At 36.7% G+C, this 16,613-nt stretch overlaps 1 protein-coding gene across 1 annotated transcript in view; it reads right to left on the reverse strand.

Annotated features, from left to right (window-relative positions):
* Nucleotides 1–16,613, reverse strand: part of LOC126484914 (band 4.1-like protein 4) — a 583,005-nt gene that overhangs the window by 15,463 nt on the left and 550,929 nt on the right. The window contains exons 14-19 of the mRNA XM_050108514.1: nt 15,897–16,088; nt 14,980–15,171; nt 12,701–12,913; nt 12,169–12,489; nt 4,139–4,393; nt 155–488 (exon numbers count right to left, since the gene is read on the reverse strand). Coding sequence (XP_049964471.1) covers nt 155–488; nt 4,139–4,393; nt 12,169–12,489; nt 12,701–12,913; nt 14,980–15,171; nt 15,897–16,088 — 1,507 coding nt within the window. The remainder of the gene's footprint in view (nt 1–154; nt 489–4,138; nt 4,394–12,168; nt 12,490–12,700; nt 12,914–14,979; nt 15,172–15,896; nt 16,089–16,613) is intronic.

The raw sequence follows: 16,613 nt of genomic DNA on the forward strand, positions 1-16,613 counted from the left end.
AAAATACTATCAGGAGTACAGCTACATCTAACTTTTCCTGTTAAATAGTTGCTACTGAAATGGTGGGAGCTTGTAGACTGCAAGCAGCTTCAAGCCAGCAGAACGGGACATGCATGGTATGGTGTCACACTATAATCTCAAACTCTATACTCACATTGAACTTGTTTGAGTCCCTGAGGATTCCTGATGATTGCTGGTAGTAGAGAGGCCCACGTCTGCGGCCTCCACTACCCCCGTGCTGCTGGCTCCAGTTATTATTTACATTAGAAGCTGAGGAGCGATATAACCCTGAAGAACCATCTTCCCATTGCCTTTGTGAAGAGTGGGAGGTAGGTTGGTGAAAAGGCCGAGTGTTAGCTTGTTGTTGTTGTTGTTGTTGTTGACTGTAATCCCGGCCACCACCTTTACTCACTAAGGAAGGCAGAGGAGGCTGCACAGATACAGTTGACAGCTTTGTTGTTTGTGCGTACTTTGGCCCATCATTTGATCTGTGGAAATTGGATCTGTCATAATAACAGGAATAGCAAACAAACATATAAAAGTAGCGAAACCAAGACAGTGTTCATACGACAAAATAATTCATATATAACTATCGTGTCAAACCTGAAAGTGATTAAATATTCAGGATTGTTTATAGAATAATATAGTATACACTTCTAATGGCTTTAACAATTTTGAATACTGAATTCGTGAATAGTGGAGCTCTAGTTGTACACAAATCAAACAGCTTATTCATGAATTATATATATTTGTCATTAACATTATTTTTTAACAAAAATTGAATTATTAATTAATTAAGTTGTGACTATTAGGTGAGGTTTATAGGCTTTTGTTTTTAAAGCATTTATTTCTACAACAACCATAAGAATAAAACTTCAAACATAATGCTTACTGCATATAGTAATATTGTAATTTAAAAAAATATCAATTAGGGTATTTGAATTTTCTGCAATTGAAGACTAATTTTCACATTTGCAATTTTTATTATAACAAAAAATGTACACTGTGGTAAAACTATTTATAGAATATTTATGGCTACAATTTGTAGAAATAGGATGCATTTGGTTCCATATTATTGCGAGAGTGATAAGCTTAGTTGCGGTATTTAATGAACATGCACACTTGTATATGCATAAACGGGGAACACAACTGACATGAAATATAACAAGTCTAATGGGTTCACTTGGATCACATTTGGCCATAACCGATGCAAACTGTGCTTCAAATACATAAAGATGGAACAACTTGGTGAACCTAGAAGTCTCACATCTTTTGACTGGTGACCGAGCTGAACACAGAAGTGTTAAGACAGAACATTCATCATAAAACTTCAGGAAAGAAAAGAAAAAACATTAACTTTTAACCCCATCATACTCCCTGGCTGGAATTGTGTATGTTAACTTTTAGTATGTCTTCTCTAAAAAAAAGGATTTTTTCCCAATGGAAACCTCAGGTACACATTTGTGAATGTTCTGCCTTTTCATCATGCCTGAGTGCTGCCAACTGTGCAGTACTGCCCTGCAGCTCATGACCACCTGAAGACACAGATGTGGTTGGTTTGCTGTATTCTATGATGTAATTCAATACTGTTGTTGTTATTTTGCATGATAATTATTGAGTAATCATTGTTACTATTCATTACATTAGAGGATTTTTTTGTAATTAATTATTTTATTCCATAAAATGAAGCCAAGTGTACAAAGTATGTTTTGAAAACGGGTACATATTTTTGTATAAACCTTGGACTTAAAATCATTAAAAAATCACCGAAGAGCTTTACCACACAAAGGAAAGTTTTCTTTCTTCCAGAAAAAATTCAAGTCTGAAAGGGTTGAGGTACTGGATCTTGTGTGATTTTCAAAGGAAATGGCTACAATTTACAGAAAAAGGATGCAGTTGATTCCATTTCATTGTGAGACTGCTATGCTTAGTTATAGCATTTAATGAACATACATACTTCTTGTATATGTATGATAGTTTTATTACCAGTGATAAATGGCAACCACATATACTGAAAGAATAGTTTTGAAAATTCATTCACAAAATTCATTCACTGTGTCATTCTCCATGTTATACACTATTGTGAAATGAGTTCAGAAGGGAGTCTAGTACTCATTATGGTCCAGCATATTCTGCTGTTTTTTATTATCATAGACAAGTGAAAATTCATTGTCCATCCACAACCTTTATATGGCCTGTGGGTATCGACACCCAGAAGTGCTTCTACAAACAACGCGTAGAACAGGTGCCATACATTGTTAGTGTGGAAACTATTGTTGCTGTTTATGTTATTGTGATAAGCAGTGAAATATGTTTCTTACTTGTTTTGTATGAGTTGGTTGGTGACATATTCCTACATAATTTTCATTGTAGGAAAGGTATGCTCAAAATTGATCTGACTCACTTCTAGGGCATAAATTCCTCAAGACATGTTGCAGCCGATCAAAGAAGGTATTGAATTACACAGTCACAAAGCCATGTCTGCAAATCATATTAAGCTCGACACTGATCTATCAGTTGTACTTACGTAAAACTGCAGTGTGCAATTGAGACAAAGCAGTGAAAGGATGGCTGTAAGATGTAGATGTAGAACAGTCTTTGTAGGGGATGGATAGTAAATACTGGAATATTTATACAACGTAAGTTGTGTCTGATTATATAAATAAATGAATGAGAGAGAAAATAAAGATAGTTGCACACTCTTGCAATGTCTGATATTATTATATCAGTGATATTGGATATTAATCACATGAAAATTATCCAGCAGCTGGTGAACTTCACCATGAGCATCTGTGAGGCTTGCCTACACCGATGAGCCAAAACATTATGACCACCTGTTTAACAGTAAGTTAATCCACTTTTCAAACACAGTACAACAGCGATTCAGCTTGGCATGGATTCCACAAGTCTTTTATAGGTTTCCATAACTACGTGGCACCAGATGTCTTCTCACAGGTCGCTAAATTCCTGCAAATTATGGGACAATGGTCTGTGGGCACACAACTGGCACCAAATATGTGTTCCAGTGGGTACAGCTCAGGGGCATTTGCTGGGTAAAACACCAATGTGAGAGTGCTCCTCAAACCACTGCAGTGGAATTCTGGCCTTGCATCATGGAGAGCTACCCTGTTGTCATGGTGTCTTCAAGTACTACCATAGGTCCCATAGGCGACCAATTCAGTGCACCCCATAGCATTATTCTGCTCTCACTGGCCAGCATCTGTGATGCCGTGATGGTTTGAAGCAACCATTCATCTGGATGACAGTATGTAAGAACCCAGCCACTGACCTGGTATAAAATGTGATTCATTTGACAGGTGAACATTTCTATTGACCCACTGTGAAACGTCAGTGATACTGTGCCCTCTGCAGTTGTAACTGATGATGTTGTTGGGTCAACACAGGAAAATGTGGGGTCGTATGATGTGGAGCCCTATGTTCAACGATAGCTTTTGAATGGTATGTTCTGAAACACTTTTGCCTGCACTAGCATTATACTCTGACTTCAGATTCACCAAAGACTGCTGCCTATCCTGGATTACACAAGGGGGGGGGGGGGATCCTCTGACCCCTACATTTTGTGAAGAGACGTGGACGTCCAGTACTGTATGGCCTACACATTATTCCACCTGCTTTCCTAAGGTGCCCACGACAGCAGTAACCAAATAGTCGAGCAGCTTCACAGTTTCAGACATTCTTGTTTCCAACAGCAGGACCACAACAATGTGCCCTTTGTCAAAACCACTTATATCACAGGATTTCTGTATTTGCAGCCCGTATCTTCACTATAATGACTGCCCACTCATCTCTCTTCCACTTGCATTCTTTCCTTACAGTGTCATGTGCAACACCACAAGGAGGCATTTAACATAGCAGTAGGCAGTAGTCATAATGTTTTGGCCCATCAGTGCATCATTTGAGTAGCGAGTCCAAAATATGAGTTCTATGGTAAATAAAAATCAGGGTAAGTAATTGAAATTAGATGTGTGATTACATTGAAATGAAGGTCAGTGCGGTGCCTTTGGAGACAAATTTGTAGACTTAGAAAAAGGCTCTCAATTTTCTTTTCTTATAAGTGATTTACCTCATTTAATACAATTTATATTATACATTTGTATCTGTTGAGTACATTTCTCACCTTGCTGTGCTATATAAACTATAATCCTGGGATTCTGCACTGAGTCCCGAATCAGAATGCTCGTGACTAACGGACGCACTTGCTTTTAAGTTGTTAATATTTTGTGGCAGGTGCCCATTGGTCTTGCCTCCAAGGAGAGTTGTAGGATTGTCATATAATGCAGAACTGAATGCCCTTGGATGGCCAGCACGTGAAGTACTGCTGCCACTTACATTACTGCCACGATATTCCAACACGTTTAGTGCTGTTGACAGTCTACAACAAATTTATTTAATTTTATTGCATTTAATAACAACAAGTAAAATTTTGAGCAGTAGGTTTTCAGTTTCCTTCTGCTCGTAATTGATTTATCACATTTGATACAATTTATATTGCACATTTGAGACAATTTGGTACAAGAAATTTAATTGATCAATTTCCTGAGGAAATAATCCACAGCATGTACATATTATTTCAATGATATGTTCACATTATGACCTTTGCTTTTTTTTAACATGTTCTGTTACAACTGAAATATTTATCTCATTTGCAAACACAATCAGTTTGTACCACTGCACACCATAAATTGATGTAAATGATATGAAGTCACTGACATTACAGAAGCTTCCAATTATAATATGAGTTAATACCAGTGGAATGAACTGATTATGCTTGTGTATGATATAAATTTTGAAATTGCAACAGTACTTAATAAAGAAAGAAGCAAATTTTGAAATTGCAACAGCACTTAATAAAGAAAGAAACTATAACAGGAACATGATATCCTTCCAATTTTAATTGAAATTTTGTGTTTATTAAGATGCATATGAGCCCAATAAATTCTTTCAAATTGTTTATCATTGATAATGCCCACAAAACCCTGTATGTAGACTTATTGAATTTGTTTTTACTCAGGAACATTAAGTGTGATTGAGCATTAAAAATATTAAGAATTCAGTGACTTCTGTCACAGCATATGTAACATTTTGAACATCTGGACAGATAATCCCCATGTCAGTACTATCAGCCACATAGTTTTTACAAATATAATGCTCGACAACAGGAATAATGGACTGTATATGTTTCTGTCACCGACTTTACTTTGCAGCTAATATCACTGTTTTTGCTGTTCCAGTTATCATTATTTGAAATTTAATAGTAAATATTTCACTCACCCCATATCTGGCATTGATTTCTGTGCCTATGTGCCTAAGTGCTGTTTCTGAAAATACGGCATGGACATTTGTACATGTCCAGTCTCTGAATTATTTGACTGGTGCTCTGTTTGTGTTGTATTGCAGTTGTTTATATATTATATTTACCAGGAAGATATACAGAACTACTATCACATGAGTTACTCAAATGTTTTTGTAAATCTGTCAAGAAACCATGCACATTATAATGTATTATTGATCATCAAATTAAAGTATGAATCTGATCCAGGTATGACCCATTTTCCTGTCTCAGACAGAAAGCTATATGTACTCAGTACAAATTGTGCATATTGGATTGCGATGTAAATTTTTATAAGGTGCACACTGGAAGATACAAAATATAGCTGAAAAAGACAGGCTTTGCTGGAAATTGGCAAGTTACCAACTTCATAGTATATTTAGCACATACAGAGTAAGGGGTGGAGGGACTCAGCCAATATACATGTTTGGATATCAAATTATGATTTGTTAAGCACCAGAAATGATTAAAAAATCTCGAAAGGAATTTGCAGTAGTATTTCAAAACAAAATATTTTGCTTAACTAATGAACAGTAGGACTGGAACACGGGCAAAATAGTTCAACCATTACTCAGTTGCAAAAGGTGTTATGGTGGTGTGTGCAAGATGGCCCACTTTTATGCAAAGACCTGTATTTCTTCAAATTTGAAAAATAAGTATACTTTAGTGAATATGAAATTATTTATTTTGTAACACATATCATTTGTGACAACTGATGCAGTGGAAAAAATTTTGAAGTCTGAATATGTCTCCGAGAAAAATATAACATTACACAAAAAAGTGGATATTGTTTCATACTCTTATATTTCCGTTAGTATTGTTTCATTTAGAGACATTATGTCGTGTTATCGAAAATATAATCAAGAAATTTATATGTAAAGCTCTGATACATCTCTTTTAATGCAAAATCCTACACTGACACTTTTTTAACAGTTACGTCATCCACCCTATATTTTTACTATACGTCATCATATTCCCATACACGTAGTAAGAGGGACAGTACTTTTATCTGGTCTATTTGGTTGCAGAAATGATATTGTGTTTTGGAAGGAAAGTATTTATCCAGCCTTCTTATTGTTACATGAAGAAAAAGTGATGTTCAGAATGACAAATATTTTATTGTGTTGAATAATATTTCACAGATAATTCACAATATATATGTATAACAAGTTTCAGTGAAAACATCTTGAGATCAGTAAAATGCTTGTATTACAGTGTTATTTTAATAACTATGACTATTTTACATTTATATGAGTTTACTATATAAGTTGACATCCTTTATTACACCTGACAGCATTGCAGCATCTACAGCTGATACAGAAGTAAGCCACACTACAATGAAATTTCATTACAATTTTTAAATAGACTGTAAGCTGTCATTCACTAAAGAAAATGAAAACTTAACAGAGAGGGTGAAGAATTTCTCCCTGTCTTCATCCCAGAAAGGTGGTAACTTCATTCCTTTCATGCATTTTGTAAATTGTAATAGTTCATGCTACAACAGTGACTTCTACAACATTAAACAAAACAATGGAGCAGTGGTGAAACAGAACATAAATATGGTTTGATTGTTCAGTGATATCATGCAGATAGGTAACATGCAAAAACAAAGACGATCAAGTTTCTTCTACTGGTGAGACTGGGCTTTTGACTATGTTGTATGTTTAAAAATGAAATATGTAATATAATTAACATTTTAGTGGCTTATTACTCGTAAATTAAGTTTTCCTCTTTTCAGATTTTGGAATTCAATGTGAATGTAATGGCAGCTTTATTATTTGTAAGAGACACATTGAGGTACAAATCTCATCAGTAGAAGAAACCTGTATACATGTGACCTTGAGACATAATGTAATTTCATGCTAGGTAGAAACATCCAAAGAAGGTAAACTAATTACAGGGATTTTACGAGATAAGAACTTACAAAAGCAGAAGGTACAAACTTTGCTAAGTTCAGTAGCTACAACAGGTTATTAATATTTGATTTACAATGGTGTGTCATACCCATAACCTAAATTCCCAAGAACTTTTCCGGCAAATTATTTCTTTTGCTGCAGAAAAGTGCTTTGCTTTCCTTTGAACCCCACAAAAGTGAAGCAATGATTTACAACTAAACAGATAATGAGGGCAACTGAAGAAATTGTACCCAAATTCTGCTAAGTTTCCTCACTGAATTTAAATATTCATGCAGTTAAGTACAGTGAAACCTTTTTGTTTGTCTGTGATGTGGAACTGTTCTTGTGGTAAACACATAAAGTTAAGAAAGAGAAGTAAGCTGAATTAGTAGTAATAAGATGTATGAAATAGTTAACAATGATGAGTGCTCTTGGCTGAGAGTAGTTCTTTCTTGCACTGTAGTGTCATTGTCATTGGCTAACATTATACATGTGGAGAAGCAAAGGGTTTTAATATATATAATCATTAAATATAAGCTAAAAGTTTGGAGCTAGGTGTAGAAACCACATTCCATTCATATATCATAGTGATAATGAATTTGTATCTTTGATCTGTAGGTATGGGAATGTGTCAGTCTGTATTTTAAAGAGATCAGATGATACACCCACTGAAGAAGTGAAGCTATTCTTTTTTTGGTTGCCAGAGGACATTTGAAATTAACAATTATTCAGATTGTAATACTTATTTAATATTGACATAATAGGATATTATATAAAATTGCTATACACTTTTAATCTTTTTTACTTAAAGTTAATTAGTTCAGGAGACATCAGGATTTGAAGATGTATTTTCATTACCGTGCAAAAAAATCAGTGTGTCAAAATTGCAACCTCAGAACCAGCAACTGGTCAGTTCTGTAGACTGACTGTCCCTGATTCTGAGAAAGTGATTTGTTGCATGTAAATTTCTGTAACTCAAAAGATATTAATTCTTTAAGATAGGCTTTCAAGATACTACTAATTTTTACACTTGTAATAATTCAAAATTCTGTCCTGATGTACTAACTGAAGCCCAAAATTTTCTGAACTGGTGATGTCCTTAGATTTCACATATTTTGATTTTTAAAGGGAATATTAAAAGTTTAAGCTTTTCTTACATAAATTGTTGATGATGACTCTCATAAAATCCAGGGCTTGTTATCTTTATATTTTCTCTTTTTTTTCTATTCTCAATCTAGCATTCTTTTGCAATTGACTAAAAACCATAAAGTGACACACTGCTGTCAGAGGTTGAGACTATAAATTGAATTTAACTGTATAAATAGCTGTGAGAAGGTCCGTGAATTCTTGAGACCATGAACTATAGTAATAGTATTAGTTAAAGCCTATGTGAACATTATGAAGTGTACCACACAGGAATAATGTCAGAATTGTTGAGATCTGTCTTAATGTAACCTAGCAGTGAGTGATTATAATGGTGTGTGCAGTTTGAGGCTGTGTTAGTGATTAGTATCTGACTCATCGAGATTATACATGTTTTAGGAATAAACCACCCATAAATTACAGTGCTGTGTGTCCAATTTTTTTTAGTTGCACTTTCACAACTTCAAATCCAAATGCACTTCCACTACTGGGATTTTAGATTTGCAGCTCACAGGAACAAATGGAAGGTGGAGAAATTCCCCATGGTAACGAAAGAAAACATTTCAGAGTGTGGTGCCCTGCTTACTGGGGAACAGTACTTTTGCGTCATTGAACTATGTTGTTCTGTCATGAAATGTTATATTAGATCGTGAAATCTGTCTGTGAAGAATTTCCTTGCAAGTGAATGACAGTGAGTGTTAGGTGCACTGTACAAAAACCTTCTGTGTTAGACTATGTAAAAATTTAACTTGTCATTCATAGATGTGTCACATGAAGAGAAAAAAAGGGGATGATTAATGATGGACTTCAGTACCCTGTGAGAGGGCTGTTCAGAAAAGTATTTGACCTTATTTTCGTGACAATAGTAATGAGGCACACATGCTCTATGTTTTTAGGCATACACACTGTGCATGCCTGATGTTTTCCATGACTGCAGAAACAACCAGGCACTGGGTAACTGTCAACAAGTGAACACATGTAAGTGGTAGTTGTTGGGTTTTGTGTTGTGGTAAAAATGAAGGAAAAGAGGAACTATGTAACTGTACCACTTTTTTTAAGCTTGGCAGTTCTCAAGTTGAAATTAGCCACAAGATTCGGCAAGTATTTGGGGCTGAAGCAATGGGTACTACACAGATAATGGTGAAGTACAACTGCTTCAAAGATGGCTACTCATCGCTGAAGTGTGAAGCACATTCAGGTAGGCCCTAAACATTCACAAATGACGTGGTTATTGATCACATAAGGACCCTAGTGATGCAGGATACACGAATCATGAACAGAGAACTTGCAGACAAGGTTAAAATTAGTACTGATTCGATTCATTCCATTTTAATGGGAGATATGGACCTCACAAGGATCTCTGCAAAATTTGTGTTAAGTTGCTAACAACTGAGCAGAAGCAACTACATTCGGAGGTCACACACGATATTCTGTATACTATGAACAGTAATCCCAGCTTTCGTAACTCAGTGATCACTAGTGATGCAACCTGGATTTAATACCATGAACCAGAAACAAAGTTCCAGTCACCACAATAGAAGCAGCCATCATCACCGAGACCCAAAAATGTGAGGCAGGTCTGCAGCAATGTGGAAGTTGAGCTGACCGTCATTTTTCGCTCCGTCGTAAGTATGCCCCAGAAGGTACTAATGTCACTAAGGAGTACTAACAAGAAGTTATGAATCACCTTCATGAGGCAGTGAGACACAACTGGCCAGACTTGATGGCAGTGGGTAGTTGCTACCTTCACTTTGATAACACACATGTCCCTAATTCTCAATCGGTTCACAGGCGTTTTTTTTTTCTTTTTTTTTTTTTTTTTTTTGGCAAAACACAACATGGCTGTGATTTGTCAATCTAACTATTCCCCTGACATAGTACTGAGTTACTTCTGAATTTTTCCCTAAACTAAAAGAGACTCTGAAAGGATCCAGACTTCAGAAGATATGTAGAGTTCGATGAAGCACTGCACACCATACCAAACAAGGCTTTCCAGCAGTAGCAGCAGCATTGTGGGTGGTGTGTAGAAGGTGAAGGGGGCCACTCTGAAGGTGATTAGTGTCAAACAATTGTGTCTGATTAAGACTGATTTAATAAATAATAGTCAAATATTTTTTGAATAGCCTTCATATAATGAAAATTAATAATATTTAGTAACCATCCTCAACAAGTATTCCACAAACTATTTCATATTAGTTTAGAACAGTTCTGGGAAGATGGTTGAAGGCACCAAGATTGAAGAAAAATGGTATGATCTGAAAGCCTTTGACATATATAATTGAGCTGTTGAAAGCCTCCAGTGCTGTATTTTCAACAATGTAGAAATGTATGTGATCCCATGTTTTAATTCAAGGAACCATACAAGAAGAGTTACTCTCCAAAACAGTATCCTGATTCTGGTACCTAAAAAGTCCAGAATTCTAATTTATAGAAATGTTAGTGTAATTTCATGTCTTAACCCTTTGACTATTAATGGAGCATATGTGTCCCATGATATGTTATCAGAGAATCGATTGCAACATGTTGTTTGTTACTGCTGTGTATCAGGTCGTACTGGTAGAGGGAAGCCCACAAATAGTTTGTAGAATCTTTACAAATACTGATTGCACTTGTAAGCTGTGCTATCCTCAGGTTTTGTTGTTCACCCTCATCATTATATTGTCACATAAAATTAGTTCGCATCTTGCATCCCAATTACCAGATTCACAAACTGGGCTGCCATTGCAATGTAGTGTGAGTTATAATCTTGGAGAGATGCTCTTGCAGATTCTCCCCCCCCCCCCCCCCCACTCCCCTCAACTCAGCCCCCTTCAAGAATGAAATATTGTTTTCATATTGTTACATAATGTTTACAATTTGCGATCATTGGATAAACATACTAAATCCGAGCTTATTAAAAGGGAGGATTTTCAGACAGTGCTGAAGAATCCAAAAGTTACAACAAATCTCTTGCAGACATATGGAAGAAATGAGTGTACCTACAATTTGAACAAATGTTTATTCATCTTCCTCTCCCCTTCACACTACAGTTCTACAACATATGATCATATTAGCATTTATCAGGCTGAAAGGTTGTATAGTTGAGCACAATTCTGACCATATTTAAGTACATTGGTGTGGGAAAGGCAGAAATGGCTAGACTGTGTGGTGAACCAAATAAATGTAGTTTCTCCATGTTTATAGGTGAAGCATTAATAGCTGCACTACTATTTAAATAATATTGTTAATTTGAATGCAGTCATTTGTAGGCAATTTCCATAGATAAGTTGTCGTCAGTCCTAATGATGTGTGAGTAATAAACACTGTGCTAGGCAGAACAATGATGTCCAGGTTTGATCTTGATGTGGAACCTGATTCTTGCTCTAGTTCTGAGTAGTTATCTTTTCGGTCAACTTCAGTGATCAGCAAATTATTTTTCTCCATTAAGTTCTACAGACTACACAACTATTATTGTAGATAAGGTTTCACTGATAAAATCAAGCAATGGCATATTTTTAAATTCATGAGGAAACCATATTTCATGTAACTGCACAATGTGATGGAAGCTTATATGTCACAAAACAGCGTTTCTTTTTTCATATATTGAAGAAAATTCAAAATTTAAAGCACTTTCTACGTAACAAAGTTCACAAACACTTACAAATAACAGGTAACTTCATTCGTATTTTCTTCTGTGATGTAGTGAACAACACAATGACACATAAAACACATTACATAATCTAATATCATATAAAGAAACCTGGTGGCATTCCAGGAGGGGGTGGAGGAATATCCTCATACCTTGGTAAATGGTTGTTGTTGCTGCTGTTATTGTTATTGCTATTGCTGTTGTTACTACTGTTGTTATTAATGCCATTGACATCAGTGTTAGTATTGCGTATACGCAGAGATCCTGCAGGGCTGGCGGAACTGGATCCGGAGTTCTTGTTCAGGAAGTCCGTCAGTCCGGAGCCTGCACCACCCTGAGTGCCAGAGTTGCCTCCCCCACCTGGGGGTAAAGGGCCAGGCTTGGGTGGTCCGCTACCATCTGGAGGAGAGTAGGGAGGTGGTGGGCTGTCTCCACTGCTGGGAGGCTGACATTTCTCTTCCGGCGTGGAACAGCTGTGCAACGATATGTACAGTCAAATAAAATATTTTCATATGTAGCTGCAATGTATGACCAAGATCACAACTGGGAACTATACAGTTTTATTTGTTTCATCTAAACAATACCAGAATTGAGACAATTTCTTGACTAAGAAGTTCAATGGAAATTATTGTTAGCTTCATAAAATTATTGTTGCTTCCCCTATAAATAAAATTGAAACTTTACCTTTTTGTCCTTCGTGGGGAACGTTGTCTTCTCTTGCTGGTTGGTGACAGTTTGACTCTTAAGGCTTTACTATTTGTTTCAACCACTTTATAAGGAATTTCTCTTAGCTGTGCTTCTGACATTCCCTCTGTATCAATCAAATCAAATTCCAAATGTTTCTTTAACTCATCTGGGAGCCTTGGCTTTGTTTCGGATGGAGATCGAGATCTAGACCTGTAAGAAAGATATTAACTAAATAAATAGTTCAGTTAAATCTTTTGGCATAGTTGTATAGAATGTAATTATATTGTATCATATGTATATAGTTCACCAATTTGTAGGACAAATTTCGAGTAATAACATTTTACACTTTAATTCAAAATGATTATGAAGTAGCAGTCTAAATTGCTGAAAACAGATGAAAAAAGAGACATGGAGTGCTATTCATGTCAAGAATACACATCTGAACTAATATAAAAGTTCGCCTCAAATGATGGTAAATGTGACACCTGTCATATGATGAAATCTACGCTGGTCTCAGAAATGTACAGCAAAATGTTCAGTCATGCTGGGAAATACACTGCTGAACTATACTTTCAGTTGTTCTCTTAAGTGTTGGAGAAGAAATTCCAAAGTGATTACAGTAAATTGTCTTGTGAGAAGAGTATGTAAGACTTTTCACTTTTTTTTTCATTATGGTAAATACAATATTGGGCCTCATTCAATGGAAAGAACCTCTATGAGGAGCTTAGGAGACTTCAAATCCCTGGTGGAGTTGATTAAGACCAACTAGCTGTTGGTATACCCAAATGATGTGTAAATTCAGAGCAGTGTGCAGGGAGCATGCCTCACACAGACCGCTGCAGGGTGAGGAGGGTTGTAGGAGGAGGAAGGACCCCTTCACTTCCCTCACACAATATAACAACTATACACTAATGCATTCTTAATATATCAACTAAAAGGCTATGATTTCTTAAAATTATGCCCTGAAATGAGGTCCATTCTGTTGGACACTTTGCCCACCACTCCTAGAATAGTTTTTCATCACACTCCCACTCTGCACAGTATCCTGGTCAGAACATGTGCTCCTTCTGCACTCATTTCTCTACCTCATGGCTTCTGTCACTGTGACTGTCCCCACTGTTAAGACTTGCTCTATGCATCCTCCTACCACAACCTATACCAGCCCAGTAACTGACAAAACATATACCATCAAAGGGATAGCTGTCTGTGAAACTACACTTGTGTACCAGCTGTTCAGCCTTCCACATTGGTACGACTATCATCAATTTCCCAGTTAAGATGAATGGACATAGGCAGAGGGTAAATACTGGCAACACACAAATCCTATTGCAGCGCATGCTTTACAACATGATTGTCATCAAATCTGTGCCTGGGCTCTTCCCTCACACACCAGTTTCCCAGAACTACTCACATGGTAACTGGTGTTACAACATGTCCTCGTTTCTCGCCACTCACCTGGCCCTAATTTACATTAATTTCTTTGGTCTCAACACTTTCTTCCAGTAACTATTCCTTTCTTTATTCTCTTTTAGTTTTCTTTATATTTTATCTTCCCCCCTCCCCCCTCAGCATGTCACATGTCGCCACATGTAATGCAATTAGCTTCCTGTTCTCACTAACTCTTGTATGATGTAATCTTTGTCTTGCTTATTACCCTATTTTCACCTTTAATCTTTCAGGTTTCCAAATCTTGTCTAGTGCTGTCCCTGACAATCAGTCTTTGCTTCTCATCCTTCCCAGTAAGCCCCTGATCTGGTGTTCTGGACAACTTTTCCATAACTCTCCCCTTTCCTGAATCTCATCAGGCCTTTTCCTTTATTGTTCATTCCCCTTCAACCCTTCCACTAGAAAAAGAATCCACTGGCTCTGAAAACTTGCACATTTCCATAACTTTTATATGGGTTTCCTCCTGCCACCACTTGGTGGATAAATTTTTTTTATCTATTCAATTATATTAAGTTTTGGAGGTAGTGTGTTCGGACAGACAAGACAGTTTTAGGCAAAATTTTAAATCACGATATCTTTTTTGTTTTTTATGATCTAATCTTGATGAAATAAAGCCTATACATTGCCCCAAGCTATGCTCAAGTTACCTTTGAGAACCTCATGGAAATTTGTTAAGTAGGTTTGAGGAATCATGTGCTCAAACAGGCAAACATGACAGTTTTACGGTTTTATTATTACTATAGATATTGTAACTGAAGATGGTTTTGTTTAATGAAGTTCTATACTGCTAAACATCTCTTTGCTGCTGTAATTATATAAATCTGTATTACCTGTGCTTCTTCTGTTTGCGTTTCTGGTGATAGGACAGCTCTGATTCAGTCTCCATACCACTGTTCATATAGCCTGATCTTCGACTTGGAATGACATTAGCCTTATGTATGCCAGTACCTCCTTCAGCTTGCTTTCTTTGCACTTCCTTCCATTGTGCTTCTGAGTCCACCAGCTCATAATGGCTGCTGTGCCTGTGTGATGAACTCAGTTATTTCAAATTTAGGAAGGTAGTTCTTATCAAATAGTGACAATTGCCACTTTTAGCTATCTTAGTCTAATATTCCAAAAAATACATGATTAAAGATGAATCTAGTTTATTTCATTGAGAGAGACTCATTTGCAGACAAAGAAGTTTGGACACAGATTCAAAAAAACATTTTATTTACACAAACTATTCACTTTGAATTACTTGTAAAATTAATATTTTGTATCATAGAAATTGAAGGTAGAAATTAAGTTGTCAGCTTTACAGTCAGCAGTCTGCCAAAGGAGGGATACAAAGAAATGAAAGATCCACTGGTTTCTGGAGCCTGAGAAAAGGGAATGTTGTACAGAAATAGTCAGCAAAATTATCCAGGAGCCTAGGTTAAGGAACCTTCAATACAAGCTTAGATTGGACAAAGATAGGGCAAGAACTAGCCATGGCATCTTCAGATGAACATACTCATTCATTTAGTATGATTTGTAGAAACCAAGAAAAACTAAAATCTGGTTGAGCATTTGGAAATTTATAGCTGAATGTAATTGTAATTCCAGTACTCTCATTTGGTCAATATGTTAATATTGTGCTTCAGGTGAGAAGTTATTGGGACTGCAGAGGGCATTGATGCCTAGTTAAGTAGACTGCTCCCCCACCCACCAAGATATCAGTAGTTCTGCTAACAGATATCTCACTTTGAGGCATATTGATGTGTACCTGTGCTTGCTGGAGCTCTTGTGTCTGTGGCGGTGGTGAGAGTCCTGTTCACTGCTGGACTCGCGCCGGTGAGTACCGTGAGATCGATGTCGGTGTCGTCGGTGGCCATGGCTGTGAGATTTGCCAGACCCAGAGCCTTTTGACAATTCACTCTCATTGTCTGAACTTCGGCGACTGCGATGGTGACGATGTCTGCAATGAGTGTCAATACCGTATTACTGGTAGCAGTTACAGGAATGCTGCTAGAAAATAATAAGCTGCTGGACAGCAAAAAATTGCTGGGAAAATATAACATGCATCTAATTTAATTTTGTGCCACAGAAAAATGACCTATCATAGCAGAATTATGTGAGAGCATGAAAAGTTATCACAATCTGGCTCTCAGTAACAGGAAAGAAATTGTAGGTTCGGTTTTCAAGGCCGTGTTATAGGATGACCTACAGGTGCAGAACTATGCTTCTAAAACAAAACCAGGCAGAGAAACAGAAATTTAAATAAGCCTGTGAGGCTGTTACCAACATGACGGCAAATTTCTAAGTGCCCACCCTAGATGCCGCTCATAATTATGAATGGAAGGAGTGTCATGTGATGCATCAAAGAGTGAGAGAATTACACATGCCAAACAATGGTGCCTTACATTTGATAACTTTATTCACTCTTGAGCTGTGACCGATGTTTCTTCCTTCAGGTGGTGTGGAAGCTGATAGTTTTAACACA

The sequence above is a fragment of the Schistocerca serialis genome, chromosome 6 (assembly GCF_023864345.2).
Source record: "Schistocerca serialis cubense isolate TAMUIC-IGC-003099 chromosome 6, iqSchSeri2.2, whole genome shotgun sequence".
NCBI classification, from domain to species: Eukaryota; Metazoa; Arthropoda; class Insecta; order Orthoptera; family Acrididae; genus Schistocerca; species Schistocerca serialis.